General features: G+C 40.7%; 1 protein-coding gene across 2 annotated transcripts in view; it reads left to right on the top strand.

The window, feature by feature from the left end:
- APP (amyloid beta precursor protein) overlaps positions 1–21,498 on the top strand; it is a 229,123-nt gene that overhangs the window by 62,982 nt on the left and 144,643 nt on the right. For both annotated transcript variants that reach the window (XM_055801199.1, XM_055801198.1), the window contains exon 3: positions 16,664–16,793. In XM_055801199.1, the coding sequence (XP_055657174.1) occupies positions 16,664–16,793 (130 nt within the window). The remainder of the gene's footprint in view (positions 1–16,663; positions 16,794–21,498) is intronic.

The raw sequence follows: 21,498 nt of genomic DNA, 5'->3' as shown, positions 1-21,498 counted from the left end.
CTGTTCTTGAGGTGCTCTGAGCTTGTTTAGTTGGGTGCAGTCACAACAATTGCATGTTTATTAGTTGCCTCAACCAACTGGTTAATTGGGGAATTGTTACACAGTGAACAAGAAGAAATGATAGTGGGCTCTGGTAGACTCCATCAACACCTTTTGTCAGTTGGTGTACTCGGCATGTGGTGTCCTGGACATTCATAGCCTCTGTTTTCTTAGCTTCAGAATTGGAAATGTTAATCTGCATCATGCTAAATGTCTTTTTTGTGGGTCTGTTGTGTGTGTTCCCCCCCACCCCTGCTACCAGCAGTAAGAGTAAAGTAACTGAGGGTCTTCATATACTGTTCCCTCTGTGAGAGATATTTGTGTATCTGCCTGGTAGGACCCTGTCGGAGGAACCTGCCCTTCATCTGTGCGAAGGGCACTGATACCCAGCACAGGAATAACTGAATGCTCTAGGCAGCAAAAGGACTGATGCTATGCCTCAGACCTGCTCTCTCAATTTGATCTTTTTATTAAAGTGTGTTCAACTGGGGTCGCATTTCTTTCCTGATTTTTTAATGTTACCGTACCATTGGCCCAGCATATCTTAAAAATAACAGTCAGCAAGACAGGAAACCAACCTGAGAGTGCCAGCAGTCAGGAATGGCTGGGTTTGCAGTTGGAAGCCTGGAGTCTTGTTAATGCAATAGAGAATTTTTTATGGTCTGTCTTTGTGTTTCTTTGGAGATGGTGCCTCAGTGAGAACGGGGGACAAGCTTCAATAGAAATTAAATCCTATTGGAAACCTCACGCAAAATATTCTACAAGCTTTGAGGTGTGTGAAGCTCAGAAATATCTGGAGTGGAGTTGGTGCTAAGCTCTTAAAAATGAAAGAACTATTTACCTGTTCCTGGCATGTATTTCTAGATGGTAGAAACTGGTTTTGTATCGTGTGTTGGGACCACCTTACTGAGCTAGCATGGTTCAGATTTCAAGTAACAGAGCAGTTCACCCAGGGCTGGAGTCAGAGCTTGGCACGTAGTTGTGTCACACTGCCAGCAACCTGTTGTTACTCATGTTAAGTGGACATCATCTTTTTGTTTCATGTTGAAAGCCCTATTCATACAGTACATAGACTGGGAGTATGTGGTGATAGTTGCCTTTTCGACTCTGTGACAGTGTCTGGCTGGTGTGGGTGCTCATTGCTCTTGGCCTGGGTGTTTGCCCTTTGTGCAGGTGGGTTGGGAGATCTGCTGATGAGATGGATGGTACAGAGGGGCATGGGTGTGCTCCAGCTGCGCAGTGTTTCGGATTGGAAAGTGGATGCAGGATTACAGTCCTCCTTACTCTGTCCTTTAAAATTCAGGATTGACACATCTCAGAAGACTCACCATGGACACTCTTTTAAGTTTATTCTAACACTGTCTTTGCTTAGCATGCCTTTGAGCACTTGGAAATGCATGTCTTGTTTCTGCTTGAGAATAAGATCTTACATATATTGGTGTGGAAGTTTTGTTGGATATGATTGGACTTAATAATGTTATGCCACAACAGTGGTGTTCTCCGGGGATTAACATCACTATGGTCAATTGAGTCATTGGGAGCAATTTGAAGTGCTTCTGGTTTCTCCATTTGGCAACCATCCTAATCCTTTTGAGATTGTTCTCTTGTAAGAGAAGAAAAACAAAAAGCTTTTCATTTTTCTGGCTTTCTTTGAGTTGGTGGATTCAATCTTTCTGTTAGAGAAGTCGGTGTCAGGGTTCCCATTGACTTCAGTGGAGCACGCAGTACAAGACCTCAAAAAAAAAACGTTTTGCCATCTGTGTGGGAACAGACTGCAGGAGGAAGAAGGCTGGCAAGAAAATGTTTAGCTGCTTTTTCGGTGGGGGGTGGAGCGCTAAGACATTTTGTTCTTTGGTTTGCATGCTTTTGAGCTGCTTCTGTTAACTGTACAGATGCCTATAGACAGCCCAATGACTGGGAACTTCATGTACACCTAGATTTGGTGCTTATATACCTATTTATGAGCAGCTTCTGTCAGAACCTTTTTCCTCTTCATGTCTACAAGGTTCAGTAGCCAGCTCTGTAGCAATGTTTTTTTACCTGTAAGTGAAAAAATTACTCAAAAGTTTAGTCTCTAGCCTTTGCTGTGCTGTGTGGACAACTTGGAGCTTGTGAGTAGTGGGGCTTGCTGCAAATGTGCAATGGTGGAGCATGGCTCTGAGGGGCTGTGGGCTCCACTTCACAGGTTCTCACTGCCGGAAAATAAACCAGGCTAGGTGGGTCTGCTGCGGTAATGCAGCAACAGGGGGATTTTCTGATACATGGATTTTCACTCTGAAAAAAAACAGTGAATAAGATGTTATGATCTTACCAAAAAACGAGTGCAAACCAAGTGTTACGCAGGTGAATCATCATGGGAGACACTGGATGTGTACTTCTGTTTCAGACCCAGGGCTATCTCAGTCTGCCACTGCATGTGTTGTGCTTGCGTGTGTGCAGTGCTGCAGACTTCAAAGTCTGTTACAGTAAAAGGATGGTAGGGCTTTACTTTATGGTAAAGCACAAATGATGGTGCCCACTTCATTTCTTGCTTTGCTTTCAAACCAGCAGTCACCTGTGGACTCCAGGGCATAGCGTCATCGGACTGATGACTGAAAGCCCTGGTTCTCAAACGGGGAGGTGGTTGTGAGGTCCTTCTGTTAAATGCCCACATGGACATCATTAATGGGCTCAGGATGATGGCTTATTTCTTTAATAGCTATAGTATTTAGCAGGAAATTGGAATTGGGTTTTCAGTCCAATTTAGCAAATGGAGATGAAGGCACCAACCAGTTTACTAAAATAAGCCAGAATTTTTATATCTTTCTTGCCCAAATTTCCAGGCTTTTGCAGACGTTTGCAGGTGGCAGTTGTTACAGACTTCTCTATACCCTTACTCTCTTCTGTCACCCTGGGGATTTGAAATGTCATGAAGCAGAGTTAGAGAAACAGTAAGTGCAATTTACGTGTAGAAGTGAATTCTAAGTGACCTGGGGAGTCATAATACTTTTAAAAGTTAATGAAGATTTCTTCATATTCTTAATATCCTATTGGACATTGGATTTCAGTAATACTTTCTGAGTGTTATCAAAGACAGGAGCGGTAGATTCCATTCCATATAAAGCAGAACATGCACGACAGATGTATGAGCTGCTTCCTCAGCAGATTTCCTTCTTTGTGACCTGCTGAGGCCTCCATTGCCTGGTACTCTCACTACCCTTTACTGCCACCTCTTCCCCCTGCCCGCCAGCCCTGCCCCCCCCTTAAACCCCCACCCCACCCCCTTTTTTTTTTTTTACCCCCAATGTGGAAATGTGACTCGGATTTCTGCAGAAGCCTCAGCAGTGTTCATAATTCATCATTTCATTCTTTTGCAAAGTTCTCCATTACTTTGGAAAAAATTGTAAAAATACATGCAACTTCTTAATACGGTTTCTTGTTTTAGAAACCAGGCATTTCTTTGGGTTACTGCTTTGGTTCTGTTTTTCTGTTTTCCTGACTTAAAAGAAGCTGGTTGTGCGGGAGTTCACAAAAAATCAGCAGTAATTGTAGAGGGGAAAGGAGGAAAAGGGTGTGTGTTTTAAAAAATAAAAATAAAATGGTTCTTTGAAAATCCTGACTTCAAAGCTGAATATATGAAGCAAGTGAAAGTGTTGTGAAGTTTTCTGGTCTGCTAAAGTGTAGTGTCCAAATTTCTAAAAAGTTTCCAAGAGTTTCTTTCTCAGTGATTTTTTTTTAAGGGATTCAGGGGGCATATCTTTGTACAAACATTGATATTGTGAAGGTTTTTATGCATTTGAAAATTATTTCCGATTAAAGTATAATGCAAGTTTAAAATGAAATCCTGAATAAGCCCGTGTGGGTCTCATTAGGCTGAAGTACACTTGTTCAGCTTATTCAACTTTCAGACTGCAGTACTGGAATTTATTGTCTAAGTTTTGGAGCACTGTTAATTTGTAGTCCCCTATATGAAACACAGGCACAAGCAAAACATAAAAGACTAAATTAACTTCTGTCTTGGTAGTGGCTCTAAATTGTAGCTCCTTCGCGTAGACAGGGCTTCAGAAAATGCTTAATGACAGTTTCAATAGATGAGCTTTAACGGTGAACTTCATTATTTCTGAGATACAGTTAATACTAGCAATGGAAGAAATGCCTGATTTAGCTTCAGTCATGTGCTCTCCAGGTTACCGTCCTAAGAGAGCAGTTTGCAGGCAGAATAGCTGTAGCTGTGCAAGACCGGTGAGTCAATTCTTATTGCTCTGGACTAAATGTTGTGAGAAAGAACTTGGAGAAAAACACAAATTTAGAAATATTTGATGTGTGAAGATGATGTGAAGAAAGATGTGATTTCTTTAGGAAGGAAACTTTTATCCTATTTTATACTGACACTAAATATCCTGTGTTTGTATTTTAAAGCTATAGTCTATATAATGTAGATCTGATGCACAAGAAAGGAATTATTGGAAAACATTGCTGTTTGATTTAAAAGAAGAGGGGGAAAAAAAAAAAGGCTGTGTCATCTTAGAGCTACAAAGGTAATTACCGTAGGAATCCTGTTTCAAAGGACCAAGGCATGGAAATAAAAAAGGCTGAATGCACATTCCTGAGCTGTTCACAAACAAGTACTGTTACTGCTTTGAATGTTTTCTGCAGACGTGCTCCCTGTAGCTTTGTTCCTCGTGTTCAACTTCTAATTATTTTTTTTAAGGTTAAGTTGTGTTTTAGGACATCAAGTAGTCTTGTTTCAAACTTGCAGATTTCCCACACTTTTTCTGTATTCTTTTCACTACAGAACTAAACCATGCATGGTTTTCTTGTATGCTGGATGATGGAGTACAATCACTGTTTCAGAATATGGCCTTATATTACCACTTCATATTCTTGGTACTAGAGCCTGAAGTTGATTTTGTGAAAAGGGAAATCACAGCCACATTTGTCTCTTGGGGCATGCATACAACTGAATCTAGGCTCTTAGATTAATAAATTACCCTTTGGCTAGTTCCACAGTAAACTCAAGAATGCATAAACTAATTAGATTATTAAAAATGAGTTCCCAGGCCTGTTACTTTGTGACAGTTCTTGCATGGCTCCAAAGACAACTTTGACATAAAGTAGGTCATTTCGTAAGCAGTTGAACTTGGTGATAGTTTAATAGAGAACAATATTTTTTTTTCCAAGTATATTTTCGTAGATTTGTATGGTACTGCTTAGATATGTTTTGTACTGTGATCTACTCAACAGGCATAACTAACAACTTAGTAACTAGTCACGTATGTTCCTGTTTGACAGAAATGTGGGATGTTCCTTTATGTGAAGTTTGGCTAACTAGTTTAGGTAGGTAATTTGGCGATTTAAAATGTGTATTACAGGCCTTTTATATTGACAGTTTCTTTCAAAACCTGGGGAAAAGGAAATTTTAACTTTCCACATGTAGAGATTTTGACAAAGCTATTAAACAACTTAATTTCATGCCTTCAGAACAGTACCCCATCTTTGGGCAGAAATGGCTGGCACAAGATTTGGTTCCTTCCCCACCAGTCCTTTTTGGAACTTACTATGCCTGAGATGTTTTCTCCTCCTCATGATAATACAACAGAAAGAAAAGTCAGATTGTTGTTTGGTTTTGGGGTGGTTTTTTTTTTCTTTTAATGTTTGCTTTTTTAAAAGAATAGTCCTTCTAAGGACTGTTCCTGAAGATCCATGTCAGGTAGCAAAGCCTTTATTGCGATCCCTTGGATGCTGGTACTGTAGCCAAGACTATTTCGTTTAAACACCCTCCTTGTGTATTAGTTGTCTTATACACATCACTGGCATTTCAGTGTGATCAAGGAAGGAGCTGCTGCCAGGAGAGCACTGTGCCTCACTTTCCTCCCACTGATATGTGCTGTCAGAGGGATAGCAGCCTGCAGGAGAACTTGGAAAACCAGACTCATCCTCTCTAGCTGCTTACACTATCCTACTTTCCTTGATACGGTGCCACAGTGTTTCAGGCAACCCCTAAAGAGGGAATGGGGTGGATGAAATCTTGTATAATACCTAAAGGAGGAGGTTATTTTTTGGAACTACTGGTGACTGCCTTTTTTTTTTTTTTTTTTTCCCTCTTGGGAGGACAGCAGTCCTTACCCTTTGTACATGGTATGCTACTCTGAGATAAAAATACCCTGTTAACTTGAATAGGTATTATTCCATCTTACTGCTTTAATATTTAACCTTATTCCTGCAGAATTTAATTGAAAAACCACAAACGTACAAAAAAGGCACACATATACCCCCCCAAACTAACAACTACCCACCCAAAACTCTTAACTGTTTCTGGCAATGCCACTGAGTAACAGACAGGTATAGTCTAATCTTCTGTGTTTGTACTCAGAGTAAAACTGAACAGGCTTATGGTGGTATGACAAAGCACTTTGCTGCTTCTCTGTGAATAAAAATTTTTTCCTACAGAGAAATGGGAGTGCTTGTTGCATTGAAACCAGTAAGTGCTTAGGTTGGACAGGGAAGCAGCTTAGTAAAGACCGTAAGTCCAACTGACCCTGTTTACTGTGGGGTTTTACAGTATGAGCAGCTGGATATCCTCCATAATTACACAAGAGAGACTTCAGAGACCTGATACGGTAAACAGAATTTGCCTGGCAGGGCTAAGATTTTTGGTTTGGTTTTCTTACTGCATGCAAACCTATTTATGTTAGAAAGTCAAGGACTTGAAAGGCAGTGAGGACAGTGTGGTTGACCATTCAGCCTTATTTCCGTTTCCATAGGCTTCTGCCTTCCCCGTGTGCGGAGGATAGCACTCGGAGAAGGCCAGTGTGGGAGTGTTCAACTAAGCCTGTGTAATGCACAGAGAACCCTGTGCATGAATTAGGGTTGAGTAGGCTACCTCACATCTAGCAGTTTTTTCTGAATGCTTTAGTTACAAGGTAGGTGGCAGACTTCAATGAAATCCCAGGATTTTTAAGAGAAGAGCTTGTGTACATATGCAGCTCTGTGTGGGTGAACCAACCCAACTGGCCACTGTATAAAACCAGCTCACGTTTCTACCATTCTCAATAGCAAACACACTTGGGATACCATACCAGGTTTTGTGTATACCCTGCTCACACAGGAAGGCAGTGACTATATGCTCTTATGACCAAGAGTGAAACCACAGCAGCATCTTGATCCCTTCTCCCTCTCTGCCCCTGTCTCCTCTCCCCACCTGTGGATAATGCCTAGAAGGTTCATCAGCTCCTCTCACACATACCTGTTTGGGGTTTTTTCTTTTCTGTGGGATAAGATCAGTAACGAAGGAAACTAGGTTGAGTGTTGAAATATATACTGGCTTTGTATGCTTGGAGGAAAAAATGAAGAGGTTTGAAAGATGCCTAGGAGAAGGGGCCAGAGCATTTGTCTGTTAGCATGGGACTGCAGAATCGCAGGGTGGGCAGATAGATAGAAAAGGCAACTAACAGGATGCCAGGATGAGTAGGTTGGAGAGGCAGGAGTTGGGGTGAAAGGGTAGAAACAGTGGAGGAGTTTCATGGCAGGAAACTCTTGAACTGCAGCTCTGTGTGTAATGTTGAAGCAGTTGAGATGTTAGAAGGGAGAAGGATAGTTTGTCAAGATGGGCCCTAAGAAACAGTTTTAAGAGCAATATGTGAAACTCCTAGATGGGGCTGACGGTTGATTCAGATAGCTAGTGAGGCTGCAGCCTTTGAAAACTGAAGGATGTTATGGATGGATCCTAGGTGACGTGGCTGAAGATAGGTCTTTGGAAACTTGTCCTTGGGTCTGAATTAAAAGAAAAAATTCTCTGGCTATTTTGGAAGATACTCAGCCTGGGAATATTTATTTATTCTAAGTAATTGGGTGTGGCTTTGCTTTTAAGAATTGATTACTTCTGTTTTCTTTCAAACCGTGGTGTTAAAAGGGATCCCTCTTCCCAATTGGCAGCTGGAAATTAGTGCAAATACCCGAAATGTTATGCTGATTCAGTGGCAGCAGCAGATAGCTGGGAATTGCGGTACAGGAGCAGAGCTGTTCCTTCTTGGTTGCCTTGCTCTTTCTTGGGTTGGCCCATGACAGTGAAGCTGGAAACTGATGCAGCTGGTGCTGGATTTGACTCTCATAATTCTCTTTGCCTCAGTGCCTCAGCTTGGCTCAGGAGACATCATTAACTACTGTTTGGAAATCCTTCCCTTGGCCATAATCAACTTCGGAAAGAAAAATAAAAACAAAATAATGTATGAAGTCAACAAGTGAAGGAGTTACTTGGGTTACAGAAAATGACAGGAAAAGTTGGGATGCTAGCTAGCCCTGGAGCTTTGCTACTGTGTCTAGAAATGCTTGTGTGGTTGAGAAGGCCAGGGATGAGTGGCTGAGCTTGGCTGGGCATGACAGGGCATAGCTTGAAGGAGCAGAGATGTGGCAGAGAAGGAAAGGCATTGCTGCTGACCCTGGGAGCGTGCTGCGTTGGAGAGGCCAGGAGACCGCTGTGAGGAGAGCTGTGGGGTGGCGTTAGGCAGCACTGACTGTGTAAACAGGCACGAGGAAAAGTGGAAGAGACTAGGAGGTGGCCAGCATGGCAATATGGTTCGTCTCTTGTGAAATACTGCTGTCTGCAGATCTTGGACCCCTAGAGCTCTCCAGAGATGTCAACTTGACACACATAGCATAGTTTTGTGTTGGTGTATTAAAATCTTTCTAAAGCTCTCATGCCTTCTGTTCTCTACATGGCTTGGCGATTCAGACAACTCTGTGTCCATGCAAGAGGACTGCAGAGCTGATGTACCAGATGTTTACTGTGCTTTGTGGTTATTGTGGGTGTTGTTTCACCTGGTTAGTCTGCAGATCTAATCAAGGCTATAGCTAGAGCAGGTGCACAGAAAGCAAGGGTTAAAAAAATCGTAACTTGGGCCAGCGTTTACTGAAGAAACAGGCAAAAAAAATAGGATAGCTGGTTGAAGTGGGTGGGAACATAATAGTAATAAGCATCCATAGTTGCGTGTGTTAAGTGTGTTTATTTTTTTTCCCCTTATTTGTGAATAAGAGTGTTCAAGGGAGTGTCTTTCCACGAGAGTTTGTGAGGCTCTTGTTCTTCTTTTCATGAGGGTTTTTAGTTTGATATAATTTTTGGTCTTTAAAGTTACATGACTTTGCAGCAGTAGAGAAAAAAAACCCACCCCAAAACCCCTACCTAAACCCCCAAAAAACCAAACACACGCATACACCCAACCTCAACAAAACCCAAGTCTCTAAAAATTCCTATTTCTTGAGTCCTAATTCTGAGTTTAAACCTTAATCAATGAAGGTTCAAAATTGCCTTACACTGAGACCCTCTGTAGTGATGTAGAAAAGTAGTTGTAAAAACCCAGTAATAAACTAGAATATTTTGACATGAGACATGAGTGAAAACTTAAATCTGCATATAGCTGTCTATTTTCCAGATACAGACTGCAAGGCTTAGAACAGTGCATTTAATTCAGGGCTTTTGAAGTTTTCAAAGGCTCCAGCCTCACTAGCTATCAAATTTTTGAATTTGAAAAGCACAAGTTATGCTTGTGTCATTGCTGCTCATGTGATGCCACTGGTACAACTGATCTGGGACAGCTGAGAGTCTGCAACGTTGCTGCTTCCAAAGTCATAGATTGGAAAGCCTGCAGAGATACTGTGCATGGATACACAGAAATAATTATTGTATACTTCTGTGTGGACATGCCAAATGCTTGAAAATAAGTGCAATGTGTCTGTTTGTTACCCCTCATCAGTAACATCTGCAAAATACTGCTAAGCAGCTGATCATTAGTTTCTTTCCGTGTTCGTAACATGTAGGTTGCTTTCTGCACTCTGTTAAGAAAATCTCAAAAGGATTTTATTTATTTAAAGATACATAGAAAGGAATAGAAATAGTTTTGATTCAAGTATACTTTGTTAATGTGGAAGTGAAGGCTTTTTTTCATAGTTGAAGCAGTATTTAGCCATCCTTCAGATACACTTGCTGTCAAAGGATGTTTTCCACAAGCAGTTGTAAGACCACAGTCTTCCTAAACATTGTTTATTAAATGTGTATATTCTTTTGTGCTTGTGATAACTGTTGCAGACTACTTCACTGAGATAATAAAAACATTTCTTTGTCCATTTCAAACGCAGAGGTAAATGGTTACCTATGATACGCCTGTGACTTTGATTTACAATTTTAAAAAGAAAATTGTCTGATAATTTCAGTAAACTGTTCTCAGTGTTAGAGTAGCGTTGATATTGTAAGTATAGAATATTTGAGGTACAAAGTTGAATGGTCCAGTTGGAAGGAAATATCCACAGACCAACTTCTTTGGTGGTTCTTTTCCTTTTTTGGGGGAAGGTGGAGGAGGAGAGCGGGCAGAGACTGTCTAGATGTAATCAAGCTGTATCCTAGTTTGAGTTATCTTCCCCTTTTTGTAAGTAAATCAAAGCATTCAAATGATTCAAGTTGCTAAAGATGGAAGTACTAAAACCATCCTAATTTTTATTCTATTTATAGCAGTAATTTGTTTTTCATTTATCTGTATGAAGATTCCTTTCTAGTGTTTCTACGGTCAGTCTTGCATTTATTTTGTGATACAGGTGCTGTCGCTGACTACCTGAGACAGATTTCAAGCAGAATGCCAGCTCATAAATACCTGTCAGATCTGGGGTGCATTCGCACCAGTTCTTCAGTGGCACATTGCAGAGAGACTGGACAGTGTGCTCTTGGGGAGACTGAGCAGCCTTTTCTCACTGTGGAAGTGGAGTTGAGCATTACACTTAATTCACGCTGGCTTCAAAGTCTTGCCATGCCAGGTGCTGAACCTTAGGGTAAAAGGAAGACATAAAAAACAAATGTGTGATCTAATTTAAGCCAAGATATCATGAGTAGGTACAGCAAAAAAATGAAGAATTAAGGACAAAGAATAGAGGGAAACAATAATAAGCCAGTATGTGTACTTCAGACTACTACAGTGTTCAGTGGCAGTTAAACTAATACAAATCTCTGGTTTGGAACAGTCAGTATTCAAACTGATGTGGGATGCACTTTGGAGAAAAATGCTAAGGTGTTTAAATAAAAAATGGCAATTTCATTATATATCAATTTTGCACTTAAAGAAATGGGTTTTTTTGCTTCTTGCCCAAGTTCTCTGCCATTCCAACTTGTTGATGAAGATGGCACCAGTTCCTGATTATGCTTTACATTCTTTGATCTAAGATACTGTTTCCTTTCTTTCCTCTTTTTTTTTATTAATTCATGTTAAAGTGTAACACCACCTTGTATTTTAGAAGGGGTGTGTGTACATGTGTGTATGTGCAAGTGCATGCATGCGTGTGTCCGTGTAACGGTTTCAGTGGATGGATCATACTCCATTAGTAATTCAGACCATTTGTTACTCTGAAACTGAATCTTGTTTTCTTGATGATTCTGCTTCTGGAATACACGGGAAAAGATCTTTTAAGTTCAAGCAGAAGTAAGACTAAATCTGTACCGCATGCATTATGACAGTACTTAAGATTTACATATACTTATTTCTATTTTTATTGTTATTTTACTTGTGTAATTAAAAATGCAGAAGTAAATTGAAATAGCTCAACTAACCTCCTAATTGTCATCTAACATAAAGCTTTCAAAATTTTATTTGGAAATATGCTAAAAGAAGCAATAATCTGAATGGTCAGAGTTTACAAGATGAGGAGCATAATAATATCAAGAGGTGAAATACTATACTTTTGAATCTAAATATATTTTAGTATTGGAGACGACTTTCATATGTTTATGCTCAAATATTACTTCAAGATAGCACCAGGATAGAGAGTTTGGTTGCTTCTGCTGAGCATGTATGACTGGGTGGAGAAACCTATTTATATAATCATATATCAGGACTTGATTTTTAAAAAAAGTATCTCTCTTGAGTATTTCAGTTGCATGTAGTGTTGGTATTTGAGTGCTCGCAGAGGTAACCCAGAGGTCTCCATCCCTGAGATATTCAGAAGCTGCTCTGGACCCAATCCTGGGCAACAGGAGCTCCCTTCCAACCTCAACCCATCTGTGATTCTGTATGGATCGGGGTGATCATCAGAGGTGGCTAAGGTCATTCATAGGATATGTTCCCAGGTATCATTGTGGTGGCTGACTAGGAGTATCTGTGTTAGGTAGGCGTTTTCTGTTTTAAGAGACACTTCTGATAGTGGGTAGGCTACTTAGAGAAGCAGCTTTGGGGTCACTGTTGTTCAGTCTCAACGCTTGGTAACTCACTCATTCGCTTTTTGGGTGATAAATTAAGATCTTCATCAATTTTAAATTTCTGAAGGTGGTTGTAAGCTGCAGCCAGGCTTGGCTGTACTAAATGGGCTATTCCTGGAGTCGGGCGCTTCCCCTGCGCAGGACAGGTGATCTCGGCATTGCCCTTTGACTCTCCTTTGGACTCCTTCCAACTTACCCAAGTCCTCCTGAACCGCTGGCCCCGGCGTTCCAGGGAGGGCCGTGCCTCCCTTGTGCCGCGGGGAACTCGCCTTGGCCAGTGCCTGTGGTCGGCTGTCCCAGCTGGCCCTTCCGAAGTCCCCTGTCCCACAGGAGAGGCCTGGGGACACAGCCGCCGGCACTGGCTGTGTGGAGAGGCCTCTGGGCTGACCTGCCTTCTGCGGGCGGGAGGGGTGCCTGTGGGTGATGGCCCAGCTGCTGCTTTGCTTTAACGTTTGCCTCTGCCATGTATATCTTTTTGTTTTTCCCAGGTTTGTTTCAAAAAGAAATCCCTAATCTCCTGTTAGGTATCACGTACCCGACTAACTTGTTGTAACGCTGTCACCACTGTATCATCTACACCTTCGTATGCAGATGGATCAAAACATGCTTTCTTTTATTAAGCACGTCTGCATTTTAGTCCTAAATGGACATGTTATCAGACTTGGTAGTGGTAAACATGAATGTAAGCATGATTACATGAAACTCTGAGTAGCCTGGATGTAGAGGTTTTTTATATTTTTGCTTCTGAAGTCAGTATATAGGGAAACTTAGTAATGAAAATGGAAGTAAATGAAGATCTAACTGTAACTTTTGATTGCCAGTTAAAATTTTTAGATTACACTGACTTCCATTTCTTCCCCCATTTCTTTTAAAATACAGTAAAGGAATTGCTTTGCAGCCAAGTACAATAAAGTTGAAAGCTTGGATCTTCTGTAACTTTCTAGAGCTGCTGGCTCTGACTCCCTAGAAGGAGCAGTGGCTCATTAGGGACACTATAAATAAATAACGAGGCTCAGTTTTCTGTGCCACTAAGTAGGTTCCACTTCAATTCAGAGCAAATACCTTATGTAAGTCTAGTGAGGGGAACTTTCCTCAGTGCATACACGTTGCTGGCATTAACCTATTGATAATGAAATTCAAAGCCTGTTTCTCTTGTGACGGGTGGACAGAGCTTTGTGTGAGCTGTCAAAGGAAATTAAGAGTTTAGCAATTGACATAGAAACAGGAGAAGAGGCTTCTTTGTATTTCTTCGTCCTTGTGTGCTTTTGACAAATACTGTTAACTACTTAGAATTTGGTCCACTGTACTAGCCAGAAGTTAAAATGGTGGGTTTGGGAAATAGAGAGGAAAAAAGTAATTATTTTTTTTTTTTCTAACTTATGGATTCATTAAGGTTCTACCGTAATAATGCACTCTCACGCATTAGAAATTCACCTCGGGAAAACAACTAAATGTGTCTTTGTTCTCAAAGATCAGAATCCTATTTTCTATCACTGTAAAGCTAGGTACATGTTTCTGTGGATGCATAAATTGCTTTCAGGGTTTTTTTTTCTTAATTTCCTTTTTTAACATTCCTGCCCCAGCCATTGTGAAGTTTTTTTTAGTTGTCTTCATTTAAGGCATTTACTTCCTCTGTATGTGACAAGTGACATTTAACCCTGAGGAATGTTAAAATGTCCCCAATGAGAATCTGTTGGTGACACTGTGATATATCAAGTGCATGGTTTGTGATGGCATCCAGCATTACGTAACCATGGGCTGTAATTATTCAGATGTGATGTCTGTGGATGTATGAACTTGGAAGAGTGCAGCATGACGATGCTGAAGGCAGTGTTAAAATAAAATCTTTCTCTTTCATCTTGCTTGTTAGCTCTTGAGGGTGCTGTGGTGCCCTGTGGTGTAGTATTTATACTGCAGTTGAGGTGTGAAATTTCCTGCCACGGTGACCTCCTAATCCATTTTGGCAGTGCTGTGACAAGTCAAAAGTATGAGCATGTGCAGACCTGTTTGGTGGAATGGAGGAGACCCAAGGGGAAAAAGATAGAGATTGAAGAGGAAAGGGGAGCTTTTCTTGGATTTGCAGCCTTGCTGTTTTAGTTTAGAGTTCAGGTTTTGGAGCAGGGGGAGCAGCAAATTCCTCTGGAGCTGGTTTCTGTGAGAAGTGTGAAGATGATGGTGTATTTGTAATACAGATGATGACCATCAGCCCTGGTCATCTCCTGACAAAAAGAGCAAAGCAAAGCTACAGTCTTCTGAGTGCAGGAAACTCACTCTTTGAGTTTTGTTTTCTACTCTGTGGACTTTCTTGGAGTGAACTGTTTATCGTGTGCTGGGTTAATGCAGACGGTGGCATCTGAAGCCTTCTGCGCACACTTTAACCATCCATTGTAGTGAGCTGAGGGTGCTGTCAAAGCTGGCAAAAACATATCAGATGGCTTCTGTGAAGTGCTTATGCAAAGCATGAGGTATCTGATATTAAAAATGCTGGTTTTTAATACAATACAAGGTTGATGTTCAGGCTCTTTAGCATAAAATACATTGTTAAGTAGCGTTTCTGTCTGTAGTCATTTCCGTGGCATTGTTATTGTACCTGGCCTTGTTTTGTGCATTAACCTGTTAATATAGTTCAGTTTTACAATTATACTGGCCCCTTCCTGTCTTTCAATGAAAGGTAAGAAATTCTTCTCAAGTGTTTCCAATAATGCTTTGATTATTTTCTGGTTTTACCACGCCTGTGGCCCAGGCTACATTCATTCGGAGACTACTGATCTCAAATCTGAAAAGGCTGTGCTGTTGGTTGTTGGTGTCTTCTGAAGTTTAAATTTGTACTCAAGCTGCAGTTAAATAGCCTGCTTGTTTAATTTTTGCCATAGTTAGATTTTAATCCTTCGGTCAGGGGAGTGCCAGGATGTCCTGGCCCACTGGGATGTTGTGAGCTTGGGGGAGATGCGCGATTGAGACAAATCCTTTTTCCTCGGGGCAGGGCTGTCGAGGTTCTTAAAGTGTTTTTCCAAACATAAGTTTTGGACTGCCAAAATTCACCCGGTCTCAACCCAGATCTCTTTAGTTGGGATTATGTTCCTTTTCCGTAGGGTGTTTTTTGGACCATCTCCAATTACTTTTTTTTTCCTCAGGCTTGTTCCCATTTCTGATTTTCTTTTCCACTGGTAGGTGTGAGTAGACTAGTTTTCAGTCCACATATATCCTCAGATCTGACCTACTTGGAAATTGTTAAGGATTGCATGAAGAAAGGCTAAGGAAAACTAGTACCTTGTGAGTCTGATGTTAAGGCTCATAGATTGCCAATTCAAAAAACCAAAAGCAAGATCCATAGGCTGTGTTAGCAGCTACTGTGGTGCAGTGAGGGTTGCGAGTGCGAAGTGAAGCAGCAGGGGCTCAGCATCCACACTGGGTGTGCTTCACAGGCTGTGCTTTGGTTAGCTCTAGCCTGGTGGCATGGACTAACCAGTTGTTAGGTGTGCTCCAGGAGCACATATTCCTATTAAGTTTTATCCATAGGGAATGCAGTTTGCATACTCTGAAATCCTTATGCAGCATGAACCGCAGCGTCGTGCAAAGCAGTGGGCTCCCAGTGAACTGAAATGCACGTGCAGAAGGTGACTAGGGTGGTGGGTCTGCAGAAGAGGTCAGTGGTTAAGACCTGTCCTTGACAAAAGAGGCCAGATGAGCTATTATTGATAGTAAAATTAAAAAAAAGGGTGGGGAGGGAGATAAAAAGCCAAGTATGTGGCTTGATCAAAGTTTTGGCCTGCCAATAAATTAGTCATCCAGGTTGCTGGTGGTGTGGTTGTGGGTGTGGAAGTGTATTGCAGTATTAAGAACGGATAGGATTTTGATCTCGGCAGTTTAGGGAAGTTGGAAATACTGGTGATGTAAACCTAAATATGAATAACTGATTTAACAGACCGTTAACACTATGCACACTGCAGTGGGAAAGAATTAATGGTGTTTGTTAAAAGTGATTGAGATAAATGTAAAGCCATGGTATTAATTCTAGAGGTATGGAGATTACATCCCATATATGGATTTTTGCAAGAAAGCAGTAGCCTAAACATGGAGGAGCAGGTATTTTGGTCAACAGTGAAACACCTGTTTAGCTGATCTTTAGCTTAAGCAAGTATTACTGGCCAAGTTGTATTTTTACAGCCAGTGAGCTGGCAGCCACATGTTTTTAATGATGAACAAACACACCACCTTTCCAGGTAAGTGCATGTACTCATGCCACAGAGTTAATACATTACACTTCAGAAGAGGGAGAAGATAGGAGAATGAGTGTTTTTTTGTTTTGAGTATTTTATTGTGATACCCCTGTTACAAACATGTGTAAGAGTATTGCATGACCCAGAGTGCATACTTGTGATGACGGGTTTTTTTTAATATTTTTAACTCTAGGTCTACCCTGAATTACAAATCACCAATGTTGTCGAAGCCAACCAGCCAGTTACAATCCAGAATTGGTGCAAAAGGGGATGGAAGCAGTGCAATGGTCACCCCCACATTGTGGTTCCCTACAGATGTTTGGGTAAGTGACAGTTTCAGTGTGGTTTTTCCTGCTCTTTGATTTTTTTAGTCTCTTGATGAAAAAGATAGAGAATTTACATAAATTACTTTTAAACCTCTGTATTATCATCTTCTCTGAGGCGGGTTTTGTCTAATTGGTCTGTCCTTTGGAACTGTATTATCTACAGAGAAAATACTCCTGCTCTTCCCAATACTATTTTCATGAGTGACTGAAAACCAGACTTCTGCTTACTCCCCCCATTTTTGTCATTATCTGTCGTCTTCTTTCTTTTTCCTTCCATATAGACATGCACATGTGCGCCCAGTTTACAAGGTTTTTTGTTCATAAGTTACTCATCCCTCAAGAAATACTTCTTTTTTTACCCCCATTGTTTTTGTAATATCTAGCACTTGGTCTCTTACTGTGAAAGACAAGAGAATTGGTTTTTATTGAAAGCAAGCAAAAGCTACTTTATAAATTCTGTTGTTTCTTTCTGCAACTATTTTTGTTGCAGTTGCTTGCTATTCTTTCCTGTGTCCTTGGGTGCTTTGAATCGATTCACCAATTTAAAAGGGAGGTTCAGTCCTTAATTATTTTTTTTGTTAAGCTTTACTCCTGTCAGCATTCAGAAAACTGAATTGTATTAATTTGTCCTTTTCGTTAACGTTCTAGGCACAACATTTTCTTGAGATTATTTCAAGAGCTATTTAAATATGTTACTTTACTATTGCCATTTGAATTGTGGTAAATCGGCTGCCTAGTTTCATGTTCAAATGCTGGAGTTCTGAGTTTGAACTTGCTTTTATACTAAACCAGGGCAGCTAAAATGTGTGGAAAGCAACTCAAGCCAGTTATTCCATGAAATAAGTAATGAAATAAATCCAGAAAATACAGTCTTTCTAGAATTTCTGTTCAGTGGAATAGGTAAAATACATGGCACGCTCTACCTGATGTCCAGGCAGTGAGTGTGCCAGCTTAACAAAAATAGGACTGCAGAGTAACAAGTATGCTACCACTATGGTCAAAGGTGCCAAAGCAGCAGATAAGCAAAATCTGTGCTGAGGAGTATCAGGGAAATTTTATTGTTCAGTGAGGTTTCTAGATCTGATGTATGTTTGTACAGATATGAAATAGGTATTTCCAGACCTGCAATGTATCAGTCAGTGCTACCATAGGTAAGAATGACTAGTTTGTTCTGTGCCAAAAATGTTAAAGGAGAACCCAAATTCAGGACTTTCTGTAGAGAGATGGACCTGCCTCTAGTAATACAAATCCTGACTGAAGGAAGGAACCTGCTGTTTTTTGTGTGTTTTCCAGACTTCTGCATGACTGGAGCTGGTCACTTCCTCCAAAAGTTCTAAGGCTATAAAAGGAATGCACTCTTCTCCCCATTTGCCGCTGTGTTTTCTTTAGTTTTCCATAGAGAAGATAAAAACATCAACTTGTAGTATCATTGTACTAGTAGAGCCAGATAAGCAACTTGTTAGAGGTGAGGCAGAACTGCAATCTCATCTAGCGTCATCGTGATAGATTTGATCAGATTCTGTGCAAGTGCACTTGAACTGATTAGAGATGTGGTTGAAGAAGGTCAGACTAGTGGAACTATAAAAACTAATTATTTATTGTATTGTCATCATAAGCAAAGCTCTGAATTATGATCATGGAACTATTATGCTCCGGATTCTCTGTGCTTATGCAGATTCGGTCAGTGCCCTGGAGAACTTACAACCTAATTTAAGATAAAAGCCAATGTCATCACAAGAGCAAATGAATATAAATTGGCCATGAATAAATTTAATCTGGAAATTATAAGGAGGTTTCTGCAAGAATAAGGAGCTCCAACAGTCTTCTGATAAAAGGAGTAAGTCTAATAATTTAGAAGGAAGTTCATAAATTTGTGAACAGGACTATATTCAGTTCCCGGCAGGAGTGAGGAACTGAACTTGGACTTCTAAGGTGTCTTTCCGGAGTTAGTTTTGAATGAAAAATTATTGGGAGGTTAAGGTCTGCTATCTTTAGGTAGCAAAGTAGGCTTTGCTTGCTGCAGGCAAAAATTTTAGACATTTAAGCACCTCATGCCCATTAATGCCTTGCCCCTTAGCTCCTATTTTCTGTTTTAAAATCCCCTCATACACTATTTCCTTGTAATTGAGTTTACGCAGTTGTGTCTGCCTTGTGTGTGTTTGACATCCTTCTATGCTGCCATTCATCTTTTGACCCTTACTAGAATAAAACTAACAGAAACAAAAGCCTTAGATACTGATCTTCCCAAGAGTTTACTGGGAGAAGAGTGGCCACCAGAGGAAAAACAGTGACCGTGGCCAGTATCTGTCTCTTCTCCATCAACCAGCCCTCTGTTTGTTGTGTATGGTTAAAGTAAGACTTTCTTGCATGTGGTAAAGAAGCGTTAGAGGAGAAGGCTGGAGGGGAGTGGGTCATGTTCCCACATGTGAGGTTAGGGGTACAGCCCATTGTGGGAAGCTGGGCTTGCTTAGTGTGCAGCAGCAGGTGTTCTTCTGTTGCTAGCAGCCCATGTTGTCCTCTCCTGTTGGCTTGCTGCCTTCATAGTGGTGAAGCTGGTCATGAAATTAACAGATCCTCTGGAAAGAGCAGAGGTCTTGAAGGGGGGGAAAAAAGTGTTGTTTGGGGTTTTTAATGAAGACTGTTCATTTATTTTTCCTGTTGGACAGTTACTCTTAATTTAGTACTTTGATTTTTGTGTTTTCGAAAAGTTGTGGTCAGATACCTTGAATATTCTTGCTGCCTTGTACATCAAAGGGGTAGGCTGGAGGCAGGGAGTTGATTGAATTCAGTCTGTCAATGTCTCTTAGCTTTGAAAGATTATATTTTTTAATAATTGTATGCAATATTGTTATTTTTGTTGGGTGCTTTGGTTTTGGGTTGTTTGTTTTGCCCCCGCCCCCTTTTCTTTTTTTTTTGTATGTGTGTTTTAACTAATCTTGTAGCCTGCACAAACAGCTCAGTATGAGGATACTGATTTCATTAATTATCACCATAAGCAGTGCTATGTCTGTCTTGGAATTTTTTTCCTAAATCTTGTTTTTTACAGAGTTAAGGAGTCCTGAGAGCTGTTTTTTCTTTCTCTCCTGCTAATACTTCTTCAATGTTAAAAGATAATTTTTTGTAAACTTGGGATTTTGCCTGTCAGTTCTGCATGTGCCCCAGCTACCTTTGGTGTGGTAGCTGCTAGTGGGCAATTTCAGGAACTGGATACTGGCACTGCTCATTTCTTAGTAATTTTTGTTAAGTATAGGCCCTTGATATAGATCAACGTTAAATCCGTTGACTCTGGTAAGGATTAAGGTGCCAAAAGAAACTTTGGTAGTGGGCAGCTCATTGCAGGGTTGAATCTTACAAATTCCGCTTTGCTGTGAAAATCATTTTCAGTATCTTGAATCAGCTTATAGTTTCTTCCATCTTGACATTTATTTTCCACAGAGGTGAGAAACAGTGAGTGACAGAAATGTGTCCGCTTTCAGGCCAGATCATCTTCACAGTCCATTTGCGTCGCAGTCTTCAGCTGAGGCACTCTGAGACATGTAGAGAGCGTATCACTGCAGCGCTTGGCTGCTCCATGAGTTTTTTCTCTTTGAGACTTGTGCATGATGGTAGTTACTGCAGCTATTTGTAGCAGTATACTTTCGAATTGTTGATCGGATTTATTAGATTACACAGCTTTGTATTTTAAGTGGATGCAACTAAAACATAAAAGCAGTAATTTAAATAAGGCAAAATGAAAACCCCTTATTTGAGTCTGCCATGTGTCTTTGCAGTGACCACATAAATATGCCCCTAAAAATGTTCTAATTGAACCCAAAGAACAACAGTATTACTGGTTTGGTTTATTTTAAAAATCTACTTTTGTGTTTGTGTGCAGGGCTTTGCAGTGTTCTTAAAACTGCAAGCTTTGAGATGTTCTTGTGCAATAAGTCTGATTTACTGATTTATTTGTTACATGCTTCCAGGGACGCAGGGGATTACTGTACAGTTTGAGTTCATTGAAGAGGGGAAAATTCTTGCGAAAAGAAAATTGTTGAGTAAACTTCAGTTACCTTTCTGAACGCACTGATGGCATTTGCCATAAAACTATCCTTATCTTCCTTCCTCTAGAAAACTGTATCTTCCAGTGTGTACTTCTTATGGCCAGATGCTCTGTTAGTCATGTTATGATAGAAATAGGACTCTAGATGGATATTTAGGTCTCTTGAATGATGGTGCCAGACTGCTGTCTTCAAGGCGGGGAAAAAAAAAAAATCTTGGATTTGAGGGTGGTTGGTTTTGGGGTTTTTTTAGTAATACAGAGATCAAAGGGTTAAATTACGATATTTGAGTGAGGTATGTACTGCTTGACAAAGAGCCACACATGTGTGTCAGTGCTCAGGCAAGGATGATGAGCCATGAGATGTGCTGGTGGAACAGTGGTCTGAATTGCTTCCTTGGTGTTGCATGGCGTGTGTGTGTGCTGGCATCCCCACACCTGCAGCATGGACAAAGCAGGTGCTTTTGAGGCTGAGCCCTCCAAAATGGTAACAGTAAGCTTGCTGTGGGGCACGGCTGCAGGATTTGGTCAGGCAGTGCAAAGGAGCCCGTGATTTCCACTTTGTTCTTTGAAAACTGTTCTTGAAAAATACCCTGGCTGCAAGCCTGGCCTTGTTAATGTTGGAGGGAGGTCTGCAATGGGCTACAGCAGGAGGGCAGGATTTCT

Source organism: Falco peregrinus, chromosome 4 (assembly GCF_023634155.1).
Source record: "Falco peregrinus isolate bFalPer1 chromosome 4, bFalPer1.pri, whole genome shotgun sequence".
NCBI lineage: Eukaryota > Metazoa > Chordata > Aves > Falconiformes > Falconidae > Falco > Falco peregrinus.
This window is presented reverse-complemented; position numbering and strand designations above follow the sequence as displayed.